The 25,053-nt window shown below is 41.0% G+C and overlaps 1 protein-coding gene across 2 annotated transcripts in view; it reads right to left on the reverse strand.

Annotated features, from left to right (window-relative positions):
* Positions 1 to 31: 31 nt before the first annotated feature.
* prickle1b (prickle homolog 1b) overlaps positions 32 to 25,053 on the reverse strand; it is a 37,799-nt gene continuing 12,777 nt past the window's right edge. The window contains exons 1-8 of one of the 2 annotated variants that reach the window (XM_084711449.1): positions 17,344 to 17,673; positions 11,861 to 12,058; positions 10,296 to 10,409; positions 6,750 to 6,887; positions 3,498 to 3,701; positions 3,214 to 3,400; positions 2,069 to 3,064; positions 32 to 1,965 (exon numbers count right to left, since the gene is read on the reverse strand). In XM_084711449.1, the coding sequence (XP_084567575.1) occupies positions 1,010 to 1,965; positions 2,069 to 3,064; positions 3,214 to 3,400; positions 3,498 to 3,701; positions 6,750 to 6,887; positions 10,296 to 10,409; positions 11,861 to 12,058; positions 17,344 to 17,358 (2,808 nt within the window). In that variant the 5' untranslated portion in view covers positions 17,359 to 17,673 and the 3' untranslated portion in view covers positions 32 to 1,009. Of the gene's footprint in view, positions 1,966 to 2,068; positions 3,065 to 3,213; positions 3,401 to 3,497; positions 3,702 to 6,749; positions 6,888 to 10,295; positions 10,410 to 11,860; positions 12,059 to 17,343; positions 17,674 to 25,053 lie in introns of those variants that run through there. The other variant, XM_084711450.1, reaches the window with a different exon arrangement.

The raw sequence follows: 25,053 nt of genomic DNA on the forward strand, positions 1-25,053 counted from the left end.
GTCAGAAATTTGAAAAAAGAACAATCATTCCTAAGTTTTCAGAGGAGAAAAATATTTATTACAAGCATCTTTACATCACAAAGCATTGAGCTGGTTATGTCAGAGCAAGGGTAGTGAACAGTTCAGCTGAATATGGGAAATGCAGGTGTTACTGCCATTTCTTTTATATTCTGTACATCAATAGTGAGCATTGTGGAATATATGTTATAATAGACATTGTTACAGAGTAACATGGCACTTTCCTGTGTAGAACACAGTTTATGAAGTGGCACCTTCTTTGTTGTTTCTCATAGTATTAAGGAGGTCTGTTTGTTTACTTTTACAACTGCTATTTTTTTATATCATACACTTCAAAAGAAACAATTCTTTAAACCACAGATATAAAAATACCAGTATTAAAATCTTAACTTAGTATATACATTATCATCTTGTACTATTATGCATTAAATAATTATTTGGTTTGTTTCTATTTTCTACTTTATCAACCTCTGTGTACAATGTGTTGCCATTTTAATGCACACAAAAATATTGCTGCAAAAACTGAACTGAACATAAAACTTAAAACAAACACTTACTGGCAAAAGCTGAAATGAAAGAGATTAGTGTTGCCAGCATAATTTTGGTCTGCACTGTCTAAAGAAAGGTTTCCAAATTTACCAATCCATGCATCATATTAGTGCTAAAATTTAGTAAGACCCAGTATCTAGGCCAAATTTGCGCACACACAAAAAAAAACGGATTTTCTGACTATGTTACACAGATCCAGTCTTTCCTGTCTTGGCAGTTTGGATTAATTTTTCTTTCAGTAGAATTGGGCCCAAAATATGATATGCATCTTGACATGTGGACATGCACATTCTGCTAGGGTGTAACAGGCAGTCTGTGCACATTGGTTGTTTTAAACCACCTTCTCTAAAACCAGATTTGATCTGCCAAAACCAAGTGATCAGAAAATCTGACTATATTGCTTAGTGTAGTGCAGATTATAATGTAAATTCACTCTGAGCTGTTAAGAGATGATACAGTTTTTGGAGCGATGGCCCTTTCTGCGACCAGTCTGTGAGCCATGACTCTGAGAGAGGGCTGTAACTCTTGTTGGGTAGTCCTCGGCATAGTAGCGCCCAACCGCTCGAGGCTGAGGGATTGGCTGGCCCAGGAAATAGCCCTCCTCCTCAGAGTCTGATGATGAGGAAGAGCAAGTAGAGCAAAAGTCATCCTCATCTCTGTAGAGACCCATGAAATGCTCAACCCGTGGGTCTCCTTGAGCTGAGCCCTGAGGCATAAAGTCAGATCGGGTTTGGGAGTAGGCCATGGGCAGCCTGTGTGCGGGATGCTGAAGCAGCATGGCACCACAAGGAGGGTTTACCAGACCCTGCTGCTGAGGCTCATACGGCCTCTGCGCTTTCTCCAAAGGCACCATGTGCAGGTTGTTGTCCGAGCGGGTTTTGCGGCTCCTGTGATGCCGGCCTTGCCGGTGATGGTGCTGCCTGCTGCGACCATGGTGGCTTGTTGGGCGGCTTCTTTCTCGGCCCATCTCATCTGGGCAGTACACCCTCCGCTGTGTCTTCTCACTCATTGGATGCTTTCTAATACTGACATCAAACCCATCATTATAGCCATTGTCCACAGTGTCGTCTGAGAACTTGACCATCTGAGGAGGCCTGGATTGGGATTTGCTCCTCCTCAGAGCTGGGGCATGGACAAATGAGGAAGGAAGCCCTTCTGAATGCGGGGACATCGGGGAGAGAAGTCCTCCTGGTGTGCCTCCCCTCATTGCCAAAGCTATCTCCTCTTCGCCTCCCTTCTCTAGGTTAAGGTTGAGAGAGTTGGCGCTGTGGTGAAGATGAGAGGAGTTAAAGGTTCCCGTGTTGCTCATCTTCTCGCAGTCATCTGGTACTGAGGGATCTTGCATGGCAAGGCTGTAGACTAAAGGTCTATCCCTGCTATCTCCATCCACTGATGCACCTAAAAAGAGCAAGCAGGAAGGACACATTTAGAACAGTTGTTTGATATTAAAACAAGAATGCACATTTTCCTATTAAATCCATGCAACTAACAGTCTCCTTACCAGTGATATTTGAAAGTGCCAGGGAGTCCATGGAGTCTCCAGCACCCTGCTCGACTTTCCTCAGCTCATCAGCAATACACTCAAGGGAGTCTTCATACCACTGCCTGTCTGGCCAGAAGGACTGTCTTCCTGGCCCAGATTGCTCCTGATCCTGGTCCAACTCCAGCTCTTGGATCTTTCTGGCACTGGCAGGACCTGGATGACTCCCATAAGCTGAGTCTCCCAACCCATCTTGGGATTGGGCCCAGTACATTTCAGGCAGGTGCTTCTTGCTCATCAGTCCAGGGCTAAGGCTGTTGGCTCGGGATTGATTGGATGTCTGGCTCTGCGTGGGACTGGCAGGGGTTGGAGAGGAGGCAGTAACCCCCATAGATGTTGTATCAGGCTTTAACCACGGGTCAGAGACAGTTATTAGTCTGTTTCTGTCACTGCTAGGGCTGGGAGATTTTAGGGATGGTTGCTGAAGTTGGTGCAACATCCCCCGGTCACCAAACTTGAGCAAGAGCTGAGTCATATAGTCCTCATGCTGTGCCCACTCCTCTGGATCCTCCTCTCCACCTGCATCCTGCTCCTCCCGCTCCCTCCAGAACCTCTCCTCCTCCAGGCCTAGGCGGGCCAGCTTGCGCCCTACGATACCAATGTCACAATCAGCATCTCCATCACCCTCTCCATCTCCAAACTTATACTCAAATGAGGGGACGGTGGCAGGCGGGTTAAATAGCTGCGACTGTCTCCACTGTTCAGCAGGCCTGCTGCTCTTTCCTATGCGGACACTGCGCCGCGATTCACGTGAGCGGGCAGACTGGAAGGCAGAATCGGACGAGTCGGAGGCATGAATGTCTTCCCCCTGGCTGCAGGCCTTTGAGCAATAGATGCGACCCTGCTTTGGCAAGAAGGGACAGCCCAGCAAGGATGTCTTGCACTGGGCACAACAGAAGCACTGGTCTGTGGCATGCCAGTGTACACCTTCATAGGTCATCTGAGCATGGTCAACACCTAAAGGATCGTGAGATCAAGAATAAAGGAGCATAGCATTAAGTATAGAACTTCTATACAAGAAGTCTATGGAATACATAAGCGGGATCTTTAGTTTAAACCCAATAGCAAAAATAAAATCTTCAGAGCATTTCATAAATATAACCTACCAATGTTTTCACCACAGGCCTCGCAGTACTCTGCATACAGTGACTCAAAGCAGCCACAACAGTAGGGCCGGCCATCTTTCATGATGTAGCGCTGCCCTCCAAGCATTGTCTCACACTCAAAACAGGCAAAGTGCTTCATGTGCCAGTGACGACCCTCCGCTTCAGTGCACTCATCCGAAAATATGATCTAAAGGGGAACATGGATACCACTGTTAGTTCTGTGGAACTCTTTAGACTTTGCAAAGGTTCAGTGAGTGGGTAGTGCTACTATTACTTTGTCTTACCTCATCACAAGAGGAGCATCGCGGTTTGAGAAGCTCAGCGTGGTGTCTTCCGCAGAGGATCTTGCCATTTTGGTAGAAATAGATCAGATCCACCAGCAGCTCTTGACACGTAGCGCACACAAAGCATGCTGGGTGCCAGCAGGGGCTCGGCCCAGCTCTGGAGGCAAAAATTGCCATCTCCCCTCCATTGATGCCTCCACCACACTGACAATCAAACACAAACAACAGATGATCCATGAGATTTATTTTTCAGGCATCTAGTTGATGCAGTTTATCAACAGGGCTTACACTGTTCATCATTGAGCCTAAGACCTCGGTTATCTGGGGATAAGAAAGCTACCTTGAGAATGAAAGTATGGAGATAGAACACAATGACAGTCGCATAAGGGAATGACATTTCAAAATAGATGGTAGTGTGGTACAGTTGATGCCTGTGACACATGAAGAATGCAGCATAAACAAGAGAGAGATTATGGAGATAACTATTCAAAATATATCACATATCTACAGTGATGCTTAAACAAAGAAGGCCAAACAACAGGTGATCATACTGTAAATGCCAAAGGAATATGATTCATTCAAAACACAGCACTGAATCCTACAGAGATGACAATACAGCAACAGTTGATAACATGGACAGTGCAATTTAATCTTTTCAAGGCAACAAAAACAGGGATTGCTATTTAAAAATGATTGACTACACTTGTGACAACCCCACCTAGTGTCTTGCTGAACAGTATTCTTTGTATCAACTAGATGAGACAGATTCAATATTTGTTTTGTAGACTGATAATGTGTAATTCTCTCATCGCATATCAAACTACCATCATCAATCTATATACCAGTTCAAATTCTGTTATTTTAGATTGAGGTATAAATATGGAATTCCCAGTTACAGACCGAAAGCAGCTTTCACGTCAACTGTACATTGATCTTAAACACAGGGGACCCTATGATAAAACTATAAACCAGCACAAAAAGTCAAATACCAATATAAACCAACATGGCCTGAACAAACACATTACAAACACTAACAAAAAAATTATATTTTGAAACATAAAATAGCAAATTTAAACTGTCAGCAAGTTCATGTATTGGAATTTGATCGGAAATGAAAAAAAGTGGTTGCATCTTTAGAGGTTGTAGTACAGAACTCAAATTAAGTAACTTGTTTCTCTTGTTTCATTTGGTGGCTGTTTCACTTTCACAGGGAGAGGGAAAAAAATGAGTTGTGGTATAAACATCATCAATTATTCATTTGGTGTCGCTGAGGAATTGGAGAGCGTTTTTGTCCTGTAAGCTTAAACAGAATCCACTGGCCTTGGTCGTGAGTCGAAAGATCATATGACTCCACAAAGATTGTCAGAGCGTGTCTGAACGTGCAATCGAGTCTTTATATAACCCAGCAGAGCTATGAGGCACCCATAGGCAGCTATGAGATAGCATGCCCAGCTGTTAGCCATTATGACCACGGTGGACAGACAGGGGCCTTGAATACAGGGGTGCTGTGTGTCCCCGGGTGTGCGGCCACCAGGAAACTAGAGCCTGACAAACTGTGTGAATGATATATCCGTTTAAGCCTCTGCAGTATGTGTACAAATGGTTGTATGAGTGTATCAGTGTGCATATGTGTAGGTGTGCCTGTATGGATGAGTGAGAAGGTGATTATAGAGTAGCAGTGCGTGTGTTTGCAGAATACACATGCATGTTCAGCATGTCTAAGGATTTGTATGTCAGTTCAGGTTCCTGTGTGTCTCCTCAGTGTGTGTGTGACCTTGCATCCCTGTGGCAGCATCTGTGTCTGAGTGGTGACAGACTTCATCGGCCTGTCTGGGGGAATTAACATAGCCGGCCTGCTCTTCCTGGACGGCTGGCAGAGGATGTGGTTTATTCACTGGTCAGGGCTCAATTTGCTGGAAGCCACATAACACTAATATTTATGTTTGTTGCATTGAAAGGGAATTTTTCAGGAACATGATCAAGGGCAGCTTGAATAGCGCTGGATGTTCTGTTTAAACCTCCATCACCAAATCAAAAGTCGGAAAAAGAGGTCATGTTTTAGGATTGTATGACTTCAACCAGAATGTCAAAATGGAGCCTAGATGTCTCTCTTTATCTGAAAATCAAGGTTCTCATTAACAGACTCGTTCAGAAATGACATGCATCTCTAAAAATGTTGATCTTTCCACACAGGGGGTTAGAGGGCTGCTTTGCTTTGACAGCACAAGTTTCCATAACACCGTTTGTGTTTAATAGCCTGTTCACAGTGTATAATCCGAAGAGAAGTTCTGTTTACCAGTGGGTACATCTACAACAAAGGGATAGTTAGGATTATCTGAAGTACGGTTGTTTGAGGTACTTATCAATATTGTATTACCTGCAGTAGATGCCGGTCACCTCACCCCTAGTTTGGGAAAGCAGAGAGGAGTACCAGCATGGAAACTAAGCAATGAACTGCTGTGGACAGGGTCAGCATACACTCCAAATAATATTTATTTTTTTAGGTGGACCTTTTTAAGTGCCTAAAATACCTTTTGTTGCTGACCCTGTCCACAGCAATTCCTTGTTTAGCTTCTGTGCTGCAACCAACTTGCTTTGTGTTGACATCAACTGTAGGAAATGCACGGACTAAAACAACCATGCATCAAATAATCCGAACTATCCCTTTAAGTAAATCCACTTTGTTTGAGAGTTTTCAGACACAGATGCAGAAACTTGCCAGCTCCTTTCCAGAAAAGACTCAAAACCAGATGCACGTATTAAGCCGAGCTGCATGTAATTAAACCAGTATAAGTTGAATTATGTGCCACATACTGTGTCTTGTTTGGAAAAAGTAGGATTTTAAGACTCTGTGCAAGAATTACTTGTTAACCTGTACGTTTTTTTTGCAGTCTGTCATGCTGAGATATAGATGGGTGGCAGGAAATTTGCCGAATTCCTCCCGAGGAACTGGCTTCTCCGCTCGGCTTGAGCACGAGCCTCCCAATTTCCCTGCTTCCCCTCTCGCCCTAATGAGGAAGTTTATGTCCATGATTAAAACCATCACATTAGCCAATCAGGGCTGTGCCTCGGGCTGCTACGCGTTGGGATGGGATAGTGGGTGTTAGCTGCTCTGGATATAAATAACTTAAAGAGCCACAAGTTGGTTTCCTTGTAATGCTAGCTTACCTTGTGGCTATATGAGCACCAAGTGGTCTACATGTGTGCATATGCGTGTGTGTGTGCTCGTGGGCATCCATGTGTGGAACCTACATTTTCACAGCGGGTGTGTTGCAGAGCTCGGGGCAGGATCTTGGGTGTTCCTCTCCCCAGTGCCTCTCTCTTCCTCTGGGCACTGAACATGTGAAGCTCCCTCTTTTCCTCCTCAGTCAGAGAGTGGCAATAACGCACCTAAAGGCAGAAGAGAAGGATGAGTGGAGCACTGTACAGAAAAAAAAATATAATAATTTCAAGAACCAAGCTGCTGCGTCACTGTACCACAAACATACATTTCAAGTAATTAAACCAGGTAAAATCAACTAGTTTCACATAATATGAAATCAAACCAGTTTCAAATGATAAAACCAAGTGCAAACAAACCTAACCCCTAAATTAAAGTCATGTGCTGGTACTTGTTGCTATTTAATTTTTTTATGGAGGTTGGAATGAATGAATGTGAAGTCAGAAATGGTAAATAATTTTCAAGCACCGAAACAGTGATAAAAATGTGTTTACAGCTCACTGAAAACAATATTTAAAATACATGTATGTAGGTTTTTGTGTCTAAAACTTAAAATTTTAATTTTCTTAAAGAAGAAAAGTAAATGATCTCAGCAAAAGATTTATTTACTTCACAACTTAAAGCTTAAAGCTTGATTTTGGAGCCCCTTGTGGGAAAAAAGCAGTAAAGTTTCTACTGTAATAACCACAAAACATAGTATTGAATATAAAATTATCTAAACAACAAACGCCTCCTGCTTCTTTTTAACTGGCTAATATACAACTCAATGTGACTTTTGTCTGGGAAAATGTGAACACAGGCTCATTTCCCCTGGTTTCAAGGAGAACCTACCTAGTGGCAGCCATTAAGAATAACTATAAAATAATAGCTGATCTTCTCTTGGATGGTCTTACTAACTTATAAAAGTTATAGAGAGGCAAAATAAATAAATAATAATAAAGTGAGACTGTTTTATAACCAGTTAAATACCTCTTGTAGTAGCTTTAAGACTTCCAGTTTGCCTTAATACTGAAAAATAACTGAAGACAGTTGCCATGAAATTGAGTTTTCTCAACTTTTTACAGTGAGCTGATGAACTAAAAGAACAAGAGGTCGATTAATGGCTAAGAGGGACGCCAGTTAGGAGGAGAAAGCGAAATAACACTTAATAACATCCACTCATTACTGCTGATGGTTCATCTTTCATCTTTGCTTTCAACTTTGTGGAAGAGTATCACACGCAATCCATATACGGCTGGAAAAGGGTTTAATTAAAGCTAATTCCTCTGATGGCTGTGTTGAAAGGATGGCGTGAGCGATACACAAACCCTTCCTCTGTGTTTAGAGATGGTGATGATGAAGGCCCATATAAAAGACCGAGACTATCCTAACAACCAGCTCGGTTGTTCTCTAAACAACAGTAAACGATGCCGGCGTGTCAGCTCGCACACACGCTCACTGTCTCCGTCTCTCTCTTTCACACACACACACACACACACACCCTTATCCCTCCGAACCACAGTTACGCAAGGAATCCTCCGGCAGTTTGCTTCCTCAACCACCAGGTCTGCCGACAAACATCATAAAACTGCTCAGTCAAACACTGTGCGGTTGTGTTTGTGTGTTGAGTGTTCCTATTGTGTATCTTTCATGTGTGTATACAGAGACCACCTCCGTCAGACAGTAGTCCCCCCCCCCCGCCATCCCTCCCTTCTGGTGATAACCCCTCCGCCATATCTGCTAATGTAAACTCTATTAACCCAGATGTGAAAGGAGTGCTGGTTTACACACCATAAAGCTATTATACAGGAGAGGCTGGCATGTGCTTTACTGTCACAGGAGGGTTTTTTTGTCAAACAGTCGAGGGAATGTGGCCATTGTTTTAGTTTTACTAGGAAAGGACAGTGAGGCTTTACTCAGCTGCTGGCTTTTAGTTGAGTCAGACCAGAATGATACCAAAACTATACCTTTTTTAACCTTGCTTTGAAGATTTGTTTCACATTTACTGAAAAAGCCAAACTTCTTAATTTTTTTTTAAATATAAGCAGTCACATTTGCACCAGAAAACAACAATCCAGTAACTAGAGGAGGCAAAGTTTTCTTTTTAAAAACCTGAGTGTGCCTGGTAAACAAGTTAAGATATCGTATGATTTATAATTTTATGTTGTTACGTGCCACAGTGTCTGTGTGGTGCTGTGCTCTCCTGTGTCCAGGTTCTGCCCCTCCCCCTCTTGCAGGTTGCAGTGATTGGCATCAGGTGCAGCTGCTCTGCAATCAGGACCTGGTGCTTAAAAACCTGGAGAGTGCAGCCGATCACGGCCATTGGGCCATTCGACACACTGTAGTCTGCTAGTTTGTAGTTTAATCCTGCAGCAGCAGGGTGCTTTGCTAGCGCGCTCAGCTGGTGAAGTCACTTGTCTTTGTGTTTCATGTGCCTTGTTTACCTCATGGGTGGCAAGGGCACTTGTTTGGACGCCCTCATGTGCTTTGCTAGTCCCGCCAGCTAGCAAAGGCACTTGTTGTTTCCTGTGCTTGTGTTCTTGTTAGCCTCCCTGGCTAGCATGGACGCTTGTTGTCTTGTGTGTGTGTGTGTGTTCAATTTAGTAGGTGAAGTTAACACTTTTGTTAGTTTAATTAACTTAAATTGACACATTTGTTAAATAAAAGAACCTTTGTTTACATCATCTTTGTCTCAGTTCTCGTTCCTTCCTTTTTCTCCTGGGTAAATTTATTTAATGTTGCACCCCTCATCCCCTAGCCCAACTTGGGGTCGTAACAATGCAATTGAGCACTTTCACTTTAAATGCTAGTTCAGTGGCTCCTTTCAGCATTTTGGCCCCATCACAACTTCACTTGCTTTCAGGATTTCTATTTCAAATGTTTCAGCTGCAAAACGTATGCAGTGAACAGACAAGTTTTAAAAAAAAAAATCTTCAAAAAGTTTATCTTTAAGCTCTGAAGGCAGCTGAATTGTCAATTTGTCTGTGAGCAATGAAGGTCGCTTAAAATTAAGAACCATGAACAATGAAATATCAGCTGAAGTATAAGAGACAAGAGCAGCTGAAACGTCTGTCAATGTCCAAGACAACAGTTGAACTGTCACTTAAAGAGCAAGAGATGAAAGCAGTTGAAAAGTAAAGCTCAACTGAACTTTGCTTTCGTTGGTCAAAGCTCAACTGCAGACATGCTTTAAGTTGGACTGCGCCGAAAAAATATCGAGGCTTGCTACCCAGCCATAAGTTTAGTTACTGTCTAGTTCCTCCAGCCATCCCTCAGCTGCAACATCTCTTGACACACTGAACAGATTTTCACAAAATCTGAAATTAAGCTTTAATAAGTCAAAACAAGGCATTAGGTTGGTTTGAACTGAGAAACTTTAATTCACGTGGGAAGACATGTTTACTGTTGTAAAGATTCATTAAGTTTTGAATGTCCCATATATCTCTGATTAGCTCTGGTATTGTTTCTTTTTCACTTCACTTTAATAGCAATATCATAAATGTCAGATAAACCTTTTACTGTTGCATTTATTGTATCCTTACTCCATCTCTCTCACACACACACACACACACCCTGTCAGTGACTCTCATCATCCCTACCTCGTTGTCATGCGGCGGCAGCTGGTAGAGGAGCTGTCGGATTCTGTGCTTCTCTCCGGGGCTGTTGACGTACGGCACCTTGTCCTCTGGCAGACAGGAGAAATACATCTGGACCTGTGGATGAAGATAGACGAATGAACTTTAGAAGACAGACAGAAATTACACATCTTGTCAGTCCATTGGTAGCTTTTTTTTTTTTTGTGTGTGTGTGTGTGTGTGTGTGGAGGAAAGAAGAGTGTGAGTAATATTAAAAGAATCTATACTGTCATTTTCTGTCTGCTGTACGGTCAGACCACATAAATGAGTGAGATGTGCTGCAGCCAGGAGGTCAATGGTATTATCAGATCAGGCTGCAGAATGACTGCTTCTTTGTGTGTCCTTTTTTTTGGTGACACTTTGGGCCAAACATGTCAATCTCAATCCAGTCACAGGCGCCTGACTGTGAAATCTCTCCACATATAAGAGACAGCGAGGGACTGGAAATGTTAATGTTTGCAGAGGATAATTCCCGCTGACGGGGGGAAAGGAAACATTGACACAATTTTGTTTGTAGGAATGCATTTCCACGAAAAAATGAGAGAGCTGAAACAGATTCTGAACATGTGTATCTTAATAGACACTAATGAATGTGAAAAAAAAATCCATAGCCAGATGCTGGGCGTCAGCATGCAGCACTCGTAATCCGCCAATATGGCACTGAGAGCAGGATGTCTGCTCACATAACCTTATTTGAACTAAAAACCGCATTCTGTTAGCATACAGGTTTATACGCTCATCCTCTAAAGGAAAATTCCACCTCTAGATACTCCAAGCTGTAATGTGCAATTTACAACCTTAAAGGTAGTATATGCAGGATTTTTTTTGGTCCCTCCCCCACTAGTTCAACACAACGAGCCAGAGGTAAAGAGGGAGCTGTGTTTGCAAGAACAAAGTAGTAAATCAGACAAATAACACTCTGCTCTCCGTCTGTGAGAGCTGCAAAGAGAGTCACACACACAGACAGAGGAGAGAATTTTTGTTTGTTTGTTTGTTTGTTTTTAAGTTTTGTTTCCAATTCAGTTTAGTTTCAGTCAGTTTCCAGAGTGGGATAGCTTGTTTAATTTAGCTTTCGCTGTTTAAAAATGTTTGATTAGTTTTACCTTTCTTCAGTTTATTATAACATGGGAGTATTTGTCAGGGGTAAGATTCAAGAAGTACAGAATAGGTGTTATAATACAAACAGAATATTTTTGTGAAGTCAGTTGACTCACAGTCATGTAGAAATCCCAATCCCAATTTACAAAGAGTAAAACTAAATACATCTCCTGTATATCTATTTTGTTTTAGTTAGTGTTTTAAGTCTAAAGTCTAGTTCTTGTTTTTGTTCCAGGTAACTAAAATGAGTTTCACACCTAGAATTAGTATTGGTCCTGACCTCAAACCCTGCCTGCTGTAGTGGCTGGGGGCTACACACCACTGCTCAAAGGCTGAAGCACAGAACACACTTATGGTGGGTCATAAGTGATGATTTAGAGGGATTATGTTTATATGAGTCTATAAATTTTTTTGTTTTTTTATGTACCAACCTGCTCAGGCCTGACTCCAGGCGGCACCCATGCATACTCCTCTAACGCACACCCAGAATCATCGTCTGAGGTGGAGCTCCTCTGGAACCCCACAGATATCTTTCCCATCTTCCCCCCGGGACGAGGCTCCATCTCTGGGCCTCGAGGAGAAGGACGCTCCCCTCTCTCACTGCGCTCCAGGTTCATCACACGCGGGCACTGTGGATAAGAAAAAAAAAAAGGGGGAGGATTTAGGAATCACATTTACAGAACCTACTTCTCATTTTGTTAAATTGCCTTTTCTATCCCTCCACTGTTTGCTTGATTATTGTTTTCAATTATACACAAAGCTCTGGCTTTTACCTGTTCATTTTATGTCGCTGATTGGCTGGGATAATGCTGATCTGGGATTTTTTAGCACTTATTGTATTTTTGTAAATGCCCGCAAGCCCATCAATTAGTTTTAATCTGTATTTCTCAACAAAATAATGGTTTTCCCAGCATTGTTTTAAGAGTTTCACATCACCGCCAGAACAAATACTGAAAAGAGCAGTGGAGACAGTTCTTTTAAAAACAGAGACGAAAGGACAAAGTTTCTTCTTAACATATCACACAATTTCCATCATTTCACAATTCAACCTCCTGAGTCACACTCAAGAATAACTAACACGTTATTTTCCATCCCATTAGTGTAGCATGTCATACTTCCTTTGTTTATCTATTACAGAATTATGCTCGATCAAGTGTCCAAAATAGCACTTGACCACCTTCAAAGGCAACTTAAGACAAACTTGGGATGACATATAATGGAAAATCATAGGCAGGCGTTTTCCATTATGGTGCACTTCTTCACCAACCATACATGACTCTTGCCAGCCTTACCAGACTTTACATAGAGTTAAAACAAGAGCATTTTTAGTTACTGAAGATTTAAAGGTTTGTATTTCCATTTAAATCTTATCAATTTAAATCAATCTTGTCATTTATTTTCACTCTTTGAAGACCTTGTTAGGAGGTAGATACATAGGTACATTGGTTACATTTAGGCAGCTCTTTTAAACTGGGATTGTAATGCTTTGACGTAACACGATGAAACAGAAATTTCCAGCTGTTGACCACCAAACATCTGTTGCTCCTATCCACTGTGCTACAAAGTCCTGAAGGTTGTGAAATACGTGTAAGCTGCTTACCACATTATACTGGGGCAGTGATTTACAGCTATGTACAGGAATTTCAAAATACTGTGATCAAGAGAATGCAAAAAAAACAGAAGAAAAACTGATAAATTCCAAAAAAAGTAATCAACCTTGAGTACAATCTGCACGTCCACTCAGCACGAATCCACTTTCAGCAGCATTTCAAGCAGGTTTTCTTTCTCCCTCTTTACAAGCTGATAACAGTTGGACTGCAACATGAAAAGGGATTAATCAGTCTCGTCGTCGTGTGTCTCCCGCCTTCAGCAGTAGCCCCTCTCTTATCTCAGCAGCCATGTTCTTCAGAGCCCTCTCAGCCTGATAAACCGCACTTTGGTCCCAAGGTGTTGAAAAAGCCACTCGCTCTGCCTCTTTGACATGCAAATCTCGACAAGAATAGAACTTGTTTGGGTGAAAACCGGTGGAAACTTCACACAGGTCCTCCAAACTGTATGTGGGTTTGATGTTTTACACAAAAGCAGCGCTATGAGGGACATTAGGGTCATAATGGCTCCTATTGACCAAACATTAGGCCTGTTAACTTTGACTGTAGAGCAGTCAGTTCAATTCATGTTGACCAATGAGTGTGCCAGGTGATAATCAGTTATTTAGGGACTGTATGATGGGGGCTGAACTTATTTTTTAGTGAAAACTCAAAAAAAAAAAAAGACCCTACCCAGAGTTAACAGTGGTAGTTTTTTTTTTTAAATTATGTCTCATCTCAACCCTGATTTCAAGTAGAGCTGCAGTGATCAATTAGATGTCAAATTAATCGAAAATAATTTTGATAATCAACATCTGACAGCATAGCTCAATTATACACCTTGTACAAGGGAAAATAATACAGAAATATACAAATAAACTGAAACAAATGAAGAAATTAACAAGTGAAATACAAAATTAAATGGTAAAAATAAATAAATAGCGGGGTTAATTCAAATGTAAATATATACAAGAGCAAATTAAAACTAGTATCAATTTATGTCATATTTTAGATACTAAATGCTATTTTGTATTTTGCCATTTTCTATTTTGGTACAGTTAATGGCATATTTATTTATTAAGTAATTTCTTCTTCTTCGTCTTTTTTGATTATGATCCTCCACACTTAAATGCCTTACATTGCCTTACATTACATTGTGCTCACAATTTCCTATTTCTTTTTTTAAAAATGTGATAATTATTGATCCTTTAAAAAAATGGTTATCTTGCTTGTGTCCCATCCAGAGGTCACAGGTCAGAAGCAGTCCAATTCACAAACAGAACTAACTCGTAGAACTGTCAGCTCTGTCTTCTCAGTTCGCCCTCGAGGCCTCTAACACCACGTCAAACCCCGGTAACAAGGCTGGGGAAATATTAGCATTCCTCCAATTAGCATACAGTTGAATGAAGCCCAGGGCCTCAAAACACCGAATTTACAGATCAGAAATGCAGTTAAAAGACAAACCAAAGCTCTTATCACGCAACAAAGGGGTATTTGACTGTCGCTTTGTTGTTCAGTGACCAATCTATCAGGTTTTATGGTAGAGCAGATAATGTTATCACCCAGAAGCTTTTCTTTACCGGATCTGCTTTATCTCGCCTAACCTAGTTGAGACCAGTAAGTGGTGCAATTAGATCAAGTCAGTTATTTTTTCCAGGATTATTTTGGGCCACTATCTCAACAGAACTGTGGTTGTTTGTGAGATACTTTTTGCTCTGTGTTCCAATAAAAGTTGAGTCAGCTTGATCCAAAGCAGAACCTTGGTCAACTTTCTCATTTCCTGTTTCCTGTACTTATGTACTTATTACATCGATTATTAGCCAACCTAATAATCAATGTAGATTAGCTAGCTAGCTCGGTAGTGTTTTGTGAAAATTAGCTATCAAAAGCAGCAGATTGATGAATATTAGCACACTAGTGAGGCAGCATTTTGCTACAGAACAAAACACTAAATAACTAGCAAACCATTGATGTAAGCCTAGATTAGCTAGTTTTTTACTAACATTAGCTAATTTAAGATGTTACTATGTTTTGCTTCTACATCTCCGAGCAACATCCATCGCCAGAATTTGTTCTTCTTGTTTTAAACATAGATAAAGCAGAACATCTGAGTACAGGAAACAGGAAAGGAGAAAGTTGACAGTGGATCCAAAAGGGGGTGGGGCTTAGGAAGGGTCACATAGGGGCCATTAATGCTTCTTTTTTTTGGTGATAACGTGGATTCAGGTTCACAGCAAATTAATGGACACGTGTTCTGTTGCAAGCGTTCCATCATCTAAACACCTGAACATTGTAAGTGCCATCACATTTTTCAAACTGGCTTTGACCAGACTGATTGTATTGTTTTCACATTAGCAGGATATTGCCTGATTTTTTTGTCACATGTAACTTTAAACAGGAATGAGCCAAAACACACCAAACACCAACTAATGATTATTTCTATTATCCATTAATATTTCAGCTAATAGGTGATATATTTGAATTACTTGTTTTGTCTGACCAGTAGTACAAAATCACCAAGATATTAAATTTTCTTTCATATATGACATACCAGGCAGCAAATTCTCCCTTCTTCAAAATAGTCAATGAACTAATCACTTAATCAACTGATTATTTCAGCTCTGGTTCAGTCTCACTTTCTAGTAATTTCTGTCTGTCCTCCTCTGCCCTTCAGCTCTCCTGCCTCTCATCCCATAAGTCACAGGGAAAAGGTGACTGCGAATTCCTGAGCCAACATACACAGCAACTCACATTACACCATGTCACCCATTTGGCAACAACACAATGGCCGTCTTTGTCAAAAACAAAAACAAAATGTCCAACCATTCCTCCTTTAAAGCCGGGCCACGGCGGAGACGTGACAGGAGGAGGTTAAGGGGGTTAAAAAGGGAAACTTTTTGAAAAAGGCATTTAAAGAGTCACAACATTGGCTCTGTGTAAACACGGGCCAGATGTAGCCGGCTAACGGTTAATCACGCGCGCCTCCCCCTGCTTTAACTGACACTTTTAAAGAGGCTCTCCTTCACTGAGGAATTAGTAAGTCAAACACGTGTTTTTTTCAAATGAACACAACCCCGGGCGAACTAAAGGAATACATCCTAATCTACAGAGAAGTTTGACTTTTACAGATCCTATTTTCTCAGAGAAAATATTTATTAAAATATCAAACTGGTTAAATAGCTACAGCTTTAGTTACACTGTAAAAAAAATCATACTGAAATTTGGTGGAATGAACTTCTCTTTTCTCGCTAAAATAACATTTACATAAATTGCGGCATAAATAAATAATTTTATTTATTCCAGTTAGATAAAGTTACATTTTCTTGTGTTTATTTTTAGAACACCTCGGAACTTATAAATATGGGTTCTTCTAATTTGAAGTCTTTTAGTTTAAATGTGGAGTTGAATGACTGTATTGTGCTGAGTTCAATCAACTCATTAAATTAAGTTTCTAAAGACGCATGCTCAGCATTTTTCCCAGCATGCATTGTTTTAGTTGTCCTCTGTCCTGAGACCTTTCTTTTTTACAGTTTGAAAAACTGACTTTTTAAACTGAGAAATATGGAAATCAAATTTGTTTGCAACGTTTGTCAAGGTGACCAAAGGGTTGTTGGTTCAACTTAATATGTTAAGCTTTTTAAACATGTTTTCTAAAGTACAACAGAACTAATTTGACTAGAAAAGTTTTTTTGTTTTGAATAATTACAAAATTACACCAACTTGTCTTTTCAAATTCAGTAAACTTATAAAAGAAACTTTTTAAAGCTACAAAACAATGCTTTTTACAGTGTACCTGCAGTTACTTCAAAGGACACATTTGGAGGCACTGAAACCAAAACAGAAAAAAAAAGAATATTTTTCTTTAACGTCATAAGATTTGGTTTAGGAAAACCATTAAATTGTGGAGTTCAAAGGCCGAGGTCATCGCTCTTTCTCTGGTGAGGAGTGTTATTTTAAGGCCAAATGGGTGTCAGGGGGTGCACAGGAGACTTAACACAGCTGGAGTGAGACCACCTATGCAAGACCTACACACACACACACACACACACTACATCACAAATGGACATACACACACATACACCTCTCAGATGCACAGCACTTTAATCTCAAGCCAAGCTTGACTATTCATACTCTTTAGCTCCTTTTCAACACTTCAGACATTGCTTTGAACCATGGAAATATCCCACAATCCATTGCATGCCTCCTCATCAACAGATCTGAGTAACAGTGGAACTTAGGTGCAAGCATTTTCCACAATAAAAGCGCTCCTCAGTCAACAAAATCCTTATGCATTTGAAAGTTTAAGGACTCATCTGTTTTCCTCTTACCTCCAGGAAAAGCATCTCTCTGTCCACCTTCGCATAAAGCTCTTTCACTTCCACAATCCCGAGCTCTGGCTACAAGTCTGCAGCATCAAGCTCAACAGATCCATGCTCTAATCAGATCCAGATCCCACTCAGCTAGGAAGTATTCCCCTCAACATCCCAGCCTTTTCAAAGACACCGTCAGCTGTGAGGGAAGACTGAAAAGACGCACTCACTCCGCAGCTGGGGACATTTGTTGGTCCAAAATTTCCAAGGTCCAAAGAGCAAAGGGGAGGGCAGTGGGGTGACGTCTCTATCTGGAGTGTCTCTGATCCCTGTGAGTGTGTGGGAGTGAGTGGATGAGTGTGTGTGTGTGTGTGTGAGCTCTTGGGGCAGCCAAGCCTTGTCAGCCCCTCCCCTCATTCCTCCCTTCCAGAGCAAATCGCCTGCCACTGCACTTCAATCACACACACACACACCCCACCTATCCCCACACCCCTTCCTCCTCCACCACCACAGTGACACCAAGCCCTCCACCCCACCCCCCAACTGGTTTGCAGGATTCCTAAGAGCCAGATGACATGTCCACTCTACTCTCACACTCTTTCTTTGTCTTTTCTTTCTGTCTGACTTATTCTTTCTATTTTCTACAAGCCAGACAGCTGCTCACTACCTTATAGGAAAGTAGTCAAGGGTAAATAATCCCAAAGTCAATTTCAAACTACTTGCGCAAAAAAGGGTTTGCAGTCCTTTTTGAGGCATAAAGGCACAAAAGTGTAAACGAGTATTAATCCCCTCCAAATATTTTGAAATATTTGTAGTTATTTGCAATTACTAATTTCACTGCTCTTTCCTTCCCTCCCAGGCTAAATTTCTATTTATAATGCAAGTGACTGCACCCTCCCGCTCTGTCTGTGTCATTAAATGGTTCCTGAGGTCATCTAGTCTGGTCCACCTCATGTCATTTGCTCTAATAATGTCACATTAATTTCTACTCAGCTGCTGATTAGATCATGTGGTGCTTAATGCGAGTGTTCTTGGTGCAGCTGCTCCATTATCTCATCAGCAAAATTGATCATTAGTGCACAAATCCGAGCTAAATTAGCATATGTAAGGGATTTGATCGTGAATGCTATTTGATGAAAATCAAGCCTCATTTTAAAAAATGGCTAATGGCACAAAGTTAAGGCAAATCATGGTAAAAGGACGTTCATTCACTTAAACTTGCGATATGTTTTGGCCACATGGGGGTAGTAGAAATAAACTGTATATTGTCACCCTTTAAATTAGTATGGCTAACTTTATTTAGCAGATGCAGAGCAACATTAGTCGTGTTTGTGTTGAGTCTGATGAGTGTAAGTCTAATAATCACTCACATTTTAGCTCTGTTTTGGTCTCCCACAACTCCTGAGACAAATATTAACTCTTTAGCTCCTAAATGTCCCCTCAAGTTCACCAGCTGTTTGTTAATATTGTCTGTCTGTTGTTCGGTGCTGGGTTTGCTTACCAACATATTAATACCTTGACAAACTGTTCTCCCTGATGCAGAGTAACATGCCCTCCCAAACTTTAACCCCTCATGTCTTCTTGAAGTTTTTCTGGTTAAATATTGACTGTGCTTCCTCCCAAGTCAGCCTCATCCATCTCAGGCAGTTCTCACGCAGGGGACCTGTCTCCTCACCCCGTCACTGATACAACTGCCCCCTTCCTATTTTGGAGATCTGAATGAGTGAGAGAAGAGGGGTCCCCTGTCCTCATCTCTCACTTCAGCACAGCATCACAATGACGTTATTGTCAAAGAGCTCTTCACTTCAGGAAACTCATGACAATCTCACAGAGCTAGAAGTGAAGAGTTTGGTACTAAAAGGAGATATGCACGACCACCTTGTAAAATGTAAGAAGATGTACAAATTTTTCTGAAAATGTGCAAAAACCAGTTCTGGAAAAACAATTTGTTCACAACAACAGTGGGCGAAATACAGAAAAATCACTTGATATGCCTAGGCAAGTTTGATGTAATTTATTTGGACTCTGCACCATCCGTCATTGTGAAAGGCTGAAAAGCAGCAACGGCTTCATTTAAAGAGTCTAAAATGACAAATGAGTTTACGCAATTGTCCAGCAGACAAAGACGGCCTCTCCCCTGACAACCCCACAAAGTGACTTGCAGAGAGGGCAACAGAGCTGTTTGTCACATGCCAAAATACCTGTTACAAATGAGAAATGACTCCGTTAGCTGACTAGCTAGATGGAGGGAGAGATTCTCTGTGTGCATAGAGATGGGATTGTCTATGTGCTTTGCCAACACGGCCTTCTTTCCTGGCATGCCGGCGCATATTTGAAATTGAGTGAGAGGCGAGAGAGGAGCTTGGCAGTCGAGTCAGAGGGTAAACCTTTTCAGAAAAGCTCTCAAGTTTTCCAGGGGTCTTGGCACCGCTCTGCAAAAGCCACTTTGTGTTTCACCCACCGAAAGATGTGCATTGAGTTTCCTGAGATATTTATCTGGATATGCATTTCAAAAGCTCTAGAAATCAAGCAGACGGATAAAGAAGAAAACCTCTCCTTTTGTGACAGACAAATACTTAATACAGATGACGAAAGCAGACAATGAGGGGGCGAGGAATGCTCTGTTGTGAATGGGGGACAGGTCAGAGAGGATGAGTGGCTTTATCCCAGACAATAGGCAGATATCAGCCCGTCAGACTTGTGGCCAAAGACTCATGGTTCATGAGAAAGCACAAGAGGACAGTTGACCTTGCCGTCTCCTCTGCTTCCTCTCCGAAGATAGAAGGTGCAGCAGGGCAGAAAGTATCTGATGTAGTTCTGCCTTATTGTTGGTGTTGAAGGTGTCAGTTCGGATACCTTTTACAACGGAGGAATAACATAAAAGACTTTTACCAACATAAAAGTTGATAAGTAATGTTGGATTGCGTATTTAGGATTTCATAACCGGAGTTAAGGTGGGACTCCAAAAGCTAGTTAGGATTTCCTTCTGTCCTCTGTCCTTCTTTCCTTCATGTTTTCCTGTCTGACTTAGTAAGGTTCTATAATATGTCTCCTAAAACTCCCTGTCTATCTTCCGTTACTCCCTTCACAATATAAACTGTTTTTTTTATGGGAATTATCCCATTATAAGGCAAAGGCGTCATGTATCAGCACTCTATAAAGCCGGTGGACATGTGCTGAATGGATGATTTCATTCACATGTCTCAGGCTGATGAGCAGGAACTAACTAATGGAGGGTTTATACAGTGACCTTTGCCCCCAGCGCACACAAATACAAACACATGCACAAATGCTCAGTTTCACAAAGAGCTAAAACCGCTTTAAATTAGTCCCTTTTAATGTTAGAAAATGGCAAGTACTCCGTGTTGCACTTGCAGCTTCACATTTCACAAGCAGCTACTTAAGACTGACAGATCCACCCACAACTGTTCTAGGACAGGGGAACATACTTTAAATGAAAATGAATCTGATTTCATGGAGGAACCTCTGGCTGATATCCAGTTTTATTTAAAAGGACGTTATTGCCCAAAAATATTGGTCTAACCTGATGCCAAGTTAAGTCAGAAGTAATTTGGATAGAAATCTTTTGATCAAGTCTCTCAAAGGACTTTCTGAGCAGAGTTTTCTTTCCTTGGCAAGCGCTTTGTACCGGGGTTCAGACAAGATCTACTGGCCTTTTCTATACTTGAAATCCAAGACCTAGTCTGGTCTACACACACACACACACACACACTCACATACACACACACACACACACACACACACACACACACACACACACACACACACACACACACACACACACACACTTACACATACCAGGCACACTTACTCACTCCTTCTGGCTGCACATTTCATTTATCTATTGGAACACAACTCAACTGGTAATTTGGCCTTTTCCTAACCTTTATTGTGCTGAGTAGACGTGCTCTTTTCCGCAGTGCTCTGCCTCATTTTCATTTATAACAGCCATTCACACCTGGACTCTGTACCACCAGGACTGCGTTTTAACCCCAGGAGGCGAGAAGGGATTTAACTGATCCCTTCAAATGCAAATATGAGGGAAGACATCCCTCTGGTTGTTCAAAACAGAAATCAACAAGGACAGTGACTTGTCCCAACATGTTGCAGGACAGTTTGTCAAAAAAAAAAAAAAAAAAGCCAAACTCAAACAGAGCATGGAGACCATTCCTGATGTTCAAGTAGCGTAAAGTACAAATACATGATGAAATAGAAAAGATTGTGCAAATAGCTTTCCTGCACGGGATTAAAATCAACACAGGCTTTGAAGGCACAAATTATGTTTTGCAAAAGTTATAACTTTTTCAGCACAATTCAGTTCAGTGGAAACTTTACTGTAACTCCTAAGCCATAATGATGATGGTGATAAAAATTACCAGCAAGAAAGTATAATTTGTTGGACGTTATCATGTTAACTGCACTCACTCATCAAGAGTCATGTTCCCTGTCTCACCTCCTTAAAAAGGCAAGAGTATGATCAAAATGAACTACTTTGTATGAAAATTACTCAGAGGCAATTCCACTCAAATTGTGAGTCAATGGTCCAATGTGCATCTACTGTGGGGGGTCCTTGACATGAAAAAGTTTGGAATTCCTTGACATAGAGGGCTGTAGAAACCAGAAAATATTCACATTTGAGAGACTATTTTTCTAAAAATTACTCAAAAAATCAAAACAGTTGGTGATTACTTGATGAATCACTGCAGTTATTAAAAAAATGTACCTGTTCTCAACAGCCATACTTGAATGCAGGGTGAAAAGTCTATCATCACAGAGAAAGAAGAGACCCAAGGAATCTAATGATTCCATACAAAGTCGGCAATAGTGCACAGTTTTGTCACCAACAGTTGCTCATTGTGTTGGTTACAAGACATTCCTAACACAACAAGTAACACTGCTGAACCAAAGCGGACAAGCCCAGACAAATAAATAACTTTGGGGCATTTTGATCTCTAAAACTGAGACTTGATTTTCTCATGAAGATTGTCCTCTGGTGACTACAGGTATATTTAAGATGTTTAGTCTTCTGTATGGCTCAGCGGCACACATTTGTTGTTAATATGTCTACACCAACATCTGCATGATAAATCCCTCTACAAGAGCAAATAAAGACGTATCTATATCCCAATTTATTTCAGATTTTAATCAGCAGCATCCCACTTGACAAAGTCATATGCACAACAGCTGACAAACCAGCTTATTCACATATCTGCTTCACAAAAAAACCCTCAGATCCACGCCTCAATTCACATCCATTATGAGTCCCCTATTCAGCCCCATTCATGCCGACAGACGCCTCTCAGCAGCCTTTCACACCAGGAAATGGATCTTTAGCCCTCGCTAACAAGGCCCACCAGCTCGACTCGCTACCGCACATCAGGTCTGTGAAGGTGCTGCTCGGCGGTCTCGCCAGTTCAGCGTTAATATTCCCTGACACTCCCGGGCTGAGTGTGATTTAAGTTTCTGGTCATAAAACCCTCTGCCGAGATTTGTTAACCGCCGCAGGGTGTTACCTACACACCTCTGGGACAATAGGAGCGGCAATAAACGTGCTGTAAAATGCAGGAAATTGTCAAGTACCTGTGATGGGAGCTTATAGGTAGGCACTGGGGTTGGGAAGCTTCAGTTAAGGTTTTTCTTGTTCAGAAGTTGTCTTTTTACAAGTAACATGCAGACTGGACAGTCCATTTTTTGAGGCAATTTTGTGGCTATTTGCAGCAATGTTGGTTGGCGGGTCAGTTCACCACTTTAGTTCGCACTAAAATATCTTAACAACTACTGCCATGAAATTTTGTGCGGACATTTATGGTGCCCAAAGGCTGAACCTTAATGACTTTGGTGACTTTTCCTCCATTTCCACAAGGAGACGTGTGGAATGAGAAACATTTTCACCTTAAATCTTTAACTGACAGAGGTGGGACCAAATCATTGTTTTGCAAGTCACAAGTAAGTCTCAAGTCTTTGCACTCAAGTTCAAAGTCAGGACTGACAACTTAAAGTTTAGGACTTCAAACCTGACCCGTCCTAAACTTTAAGTTTCAAGTCTTAATGAGTCATACAGTTTCCAGCCTCATTAGTTATGTCTATATTGACAATATTTCTTCACACAACTATTTATATGCACACTAAATAAAGTGATTTGATAAAACATATTAACGTGCCCCAAAGCATTAATCAGCATATAACTTTTTTTACATGTGCAAACTGGTTCTGGAAGTTGTTGTATCTCTGTATATAAGTTTTGACCCACACGTTGTGCATAATTGTTTTTTTGTTGACTACCTTATAGTTCTTGTATGCAAACAAAATTATCTTTGCTACTTAGTGTTAGTGTTTTCAGACTTGACTTCTTCTTTTACAAGTGTACCCACTGCACATGGACCTTGCATCTGCAGCCAGTGTTTGTGTTTTCTCACTATATCAATAAAGCGTTCTGCTTTGGGGTTGGAAACTGGAGCTGACTCCAGTCGCCGGCATACATCCAACAGATGCCACTGAATGTTATATTCATTCTCCTCCAAAGTAGTAGGTATCTCATTTTGGGTAAAGCATTTCAAAATGAAAATAATCGCTGCTTCAATGCAGCTACTGTTCAGCCTTATGTGTGTATCTGTCAGTCTTTATTGTGCTTTTGGTTCTCTTTATGTCTGTGCATATGTCGCCAATTATACTGACGATCAAGTGGATTTTCTATAAATCCATTCACTGCTCACAGGCTGATTAGAGTATGTTGAGGAATTATGCTATTTTAGGGATAAATGGGGTTGTCAAAAACAGTACAGAGGCTTTTCCAGTACATGTCTAGAGGTAACTTTATCATTATCATTATTTTTCATGATTTGGCAGGGTCTACCTCACTTAAACTGCTTAATACGTGTCATTACCTGAATCGGACTGCATGCAAGTCTAGATGGTCCCTGTAGGCTAAAATCTCTTGCCAAGCTAAAGTATCCTCTTGGATACATACTGTTTCATCAGGCAACTGGGCTGCATATCCACTGTGGAAAAACAACTGATAATAGATGATGAAATATATTACTCTGTATTTCAAAATAATGGTAACCAAGTTGTAAGACAAAAAGATATTTATACATACTTATTCCATTGTGCAGTATCTATCATTCCACAACTTCATTACTTGCATTAGCCACTGCATTATTGCTGATAACATTAGGAAAGAATCTATGGTTATCGCTTGCAAAACAAAGCCTGTACTGCTTCTGTGGTCCATTATTTGTTTTAGTAACCCCACATACACATGATATTTCAAGTCACTACTCTTCAGACACTCCATGGTGTTAGTAATAAATGGTACACCTTGACAGCTGTGTACAGTGTACACAGTGTTCTCCCTACTGTGTTTATATTTTGGCCCAGCACGTCTGAGGATCTGAGATGTTCATACAAACATTTCACCTGCCAAATCTAATGAATTCTTGATTTTTGTTTAGTCATATTTTGCAACACAGGTGAGCTTCCTCTATCTTCTATACAACTGTAAAGTCTATGCATCATACATTAACACACATCTTGGACTCTATCTGTCAATTCTATTCTCTATTTATGGTTCTTGACTTGCAGTTCTACTTTGATCTTTATTTAAATGTTCTCATACTGTGGTTATTTTTATGCACCAATATACCAAGGCAAATTCCTTGTGTGTGACTTGGCAATAAACCTGATTCTGATGATGAGTGGAGCTTAATT

Source organism: Lutjanus erythropterus, chromosome 22 (assembly GCF_056507025.1).
Source record: "Lutjanus erythropterus isolate fLutEry1 chromosome 22, fLutEry1.hap2, whole genome shotgun sequence".
Lineage (NCBI taxonomy): Eukaryota > Metazoa > Chordata > Actinopteri > Lutjaniformes > Lutjanidae > Lutjanus > Lutjanus erythropterus.